The 3,035-nt window shown below is 43.3% G+C and overlaps 1 protein-coding gene across 1 annotated transcript in view; it reads left to right on the top strand.

Annotated features, from left to right (window-relative positions):
• Positions 1 to 1,332: 1,332 nt before the first annotated feature.
• The window catches only part of LOC308371205 (elastase-1-like), a gene marked incomplete at both ends in the record, with an annotated part of 3,046 nt that continues 1,343 nt past the window's right edge, over positions 1,333 to 3,035 (top strand). Inside the window, 4 exons of the mRNA XM_080846051.1 lie at positions 1,333 to 1,372; positions 1,777 to 1,880; positions 2,279 to 2,379; positions 2,869 to 2,993. Of these exons, the coding sequence (XP_080702177.1) occupies positions 1,333 to 1,372; positions 1,777 to 1,880; positions 2,279 to 2,379; positions 2,869 to 2,993 (370 nt within the window). The remainder of the gene's footprint in view (positions 1,373 to 1,776; positions 1,881 to 2,278; positions 2,380 to 2,868; positions 2,994 to 3,035) is intronic.

Below are 3,035 nucleotides of genomic sequence, written 5' to 3' on the forward strand. Positions count from 1 at the left end.
AAGTAAATAAAACAATATGCTGACAGAAATAATAAGCTGTACCCATCACACAAACTATAAGCCTGTGACAGTCTTGTGAGAATGAGGACATTGCACCATAATAACTCACCGGCTTTTTTATTCCCCACACAGCTTTGTGTGTGTGTGTTTTTTCCAAGCTAATCTTGCATAGCTCCCCGTTTTCCTTTCTTATCAATAAATTGCAAATGTTACCTTGAAACGCACTGACAGGCACAAAGACAACAGGCGGAAATGTCACAGCTCTTTTTTGTTAAAGCTCCACAGTTAACTCAGTCTTTAAGTCATACTGGCCCATAAATTAATATCAGAAGGGAAGAAAACATAACTAAAAGCTATTACCTAAACACCTGTCACATTCACATCTACTGCTGGGATTTGTCTTAGTCTGTACAGTAGGCTGTGCACAAACCTTAAAGCAGCAATAAGGAATTCTGTTCCAAAAGTGGCACACTAATTACCTAAAAGGCATGCAAAAACCTAACTGGTGTCTTTTGGAAGTCTAGCTGGCAATGTAATGCCGTGAAAGCTTTTCTTCCATTTTTGCAAGGTGTTCCACAGGAAACACAGAACTACATAGTGCATATCTTGGATGGCTAGTGGGAAAGACACAGGTGTTTATCTGTCTTCAAGTGAGCATATGGTATCAAAATGAATTTGAGGATGGTACCAAAACCATACCTCAAAAAGTGTCAAATTGTTGCATAGTGTTACTTTAGCAGCTAACTCAGATCATTCCTACTGATCATAGCAAACCTTTACTGAGTATTTTTCCTTGCATGGAGGTCAGGAAGATCTGTCTGAATGTTTAAACGAGTGCGTTGTGGTAGATTTGTGTGTGTTTATGCCTAGAGCGTCTTTGTGTGTTTTCTCTCCTCATATGACATATGCTGCTGGTGCTGCCAGCGTGTGTCTGTGTGTGTGTATGTGTGTGTGTGTGTGTGTGTGTGTGTGTGTGTGTGTGTGTGTGTGTGTGTGTGTGTGTGTGTGTGTGTGTGTGTGTGTGTGTGTGGTGCTGCCAGCGTGTGTTTGCACACAGATAAAGATGCTGGAACTTTGGGAGGAAGCTCAAGGCCGAGGGTGGGTGATCTTAGGTCACACACTCACGACCTTGGTCTGGTGTGATAAGTGTGTAAAGAGCACACCTGGAGCTTAGCAATCACACACACACACACACACACACACACACACACACACACACACACACACACACACACACACACACACACACCCACACACACACTCTCTCTCTCTATCCCAGGTGTGTATAAAAGCAACTGTAACACCCCTTGAACCTACATAGACACCACAGACATGCTGAGATTCGTACTGCTGACTGCCCTCGCCAGCCTCGGTAAGGAGGACCAACAAGTCACGATCAAGTCCCGCACTCCCTGTGGAGTGACTTCACTTGAGTATTACCCATTAACATTATCTATTTATCTTAAAGGAAATAGCACAGGATGCACTACAGCAGTGTGTAGTCTATCTGAACATCTGTGACACAACTTTGCCTGAAAATCAAGTATTTTCAGGGTTGGCAAGACACAGACAGATTCCTGCAAAGTTACAAACGATAGTTCTGAAGTGTGTTTAACAGCACAGAGCGATGACTTTCTTCGCGAGCAAAGACTCATGAGTTTGTTTGAGTGGTGTTGGCAGCTCGTATTCGTTTCTTGTGGTCTTATCTCACTCTTGTTTTTTTGCATCATCTTCATGCGTTTGTTGTTGCTGTTTTTGTTTTTGTTGTTGTTGTAGTGCTGGCTGAGATGCCCAGACCTGAGCCCAGGTACCTGGAGGAGATTGCTGAAGGGAGAGTTGTGGGGGGTGAGGTGGCCAAACCCAACGCCTGGCCCTGGCAGGTAAACTAACTCACAGTTCAGATAGCCAGTCTTTCTGATCCAGTTCTGGCCTGGTTGGTTCTGGCCCACGACTGGCATCACATCAGGGCCAGTGCTGTCACAAAGTCAGCAGTATAAAAATAACACCCTAATTTATCAGACTCGGTGCATGGGATTCCAGTTTTAAGTCTCTACCTATTATACTTGTATATTTGACGGTGGTGATGGGGCATTTTATTTGGTATAACTTTATGCAACTTTCTTTACTTTTATTTGTTGTATATATATGAGTGTGTTTAAATCATGAACCAGCTTAATTTTCTTTCTTCTAATTAAGTATTAATGATTTGAGGAAAGCTAGATTTGTTATGCCATGCTCTCTCTCTCTCTCTCTCTCTCTCTCTCTCTCTCTCTCTCAGATCTCCCTCCAGTACAGATCTGGAAGCAGCTATTACCACACCTGTGGAGGCACCCTGGTGAAGAGGGGATGGGTGATGACCGCTGCCCACTGTGTGGACAGGTACGTCTTTGTGCGTGTATGTGTGATTGCGCGCGCGCGCGTGTGTGTGTGTGTGTGTGTGTGTGTGTGTGTGTGTGTGTGTGTGTGTGTGTGTGTGTGTGTGTGTGTGTGTGTGTGTGTGTGTGTGTGTGTGTGTGTGTGTGTGTGTGTGTGTGACCTGCCTCTGATCTGAGCTACAGTAAACTACTAGGGATGTTTCTCGGACGTACTTTTCTATACTTACAGTGCTGCTAGAAATGTGAAATAATGAAAAATAAAAATGAAAAATATCACAGGATTTTCAAACTCTGATGCAAAGGTGGTTGGTCATCAAAGCGAAATACTTGCTTCAATGCTTGAGTGCGTGACAATATCAGCAATTGAATTTAATTGAATTAAATTTAATTGAAATTAAAGAAATGAAATCAAAGCGAGTTGAATTGGATTTGAACTGAATTGAACTGAATTCAGTCTGAATTAGTGTGATCTGAGTCCTGTGTGGTTCTACAGCTCCAGGACCTGGCGTGTTGTTCTTGGAGAGCACGATCTGTACAACAGCAATGGCAGGGAACAGATCATTGCTGTCAACCGCGTCCATATCCACCCTGGATGGAACTCCAACAGTGTTGCTGCGGGTAACTTTTGTTGTTAACAACCTTCCCCTAACATATACAAAC

Source organism: Sprattus sprattus (assembly GCF_963457725.1).
Source record: "Sprattus sprattus genome assembly, chromosome: 10".
NCBI lineage: Eukaryota > Metazoa > Chordata > Actinopteri > Clupeiformes > Clupeidae > Sprattus > Sprattus sprattus.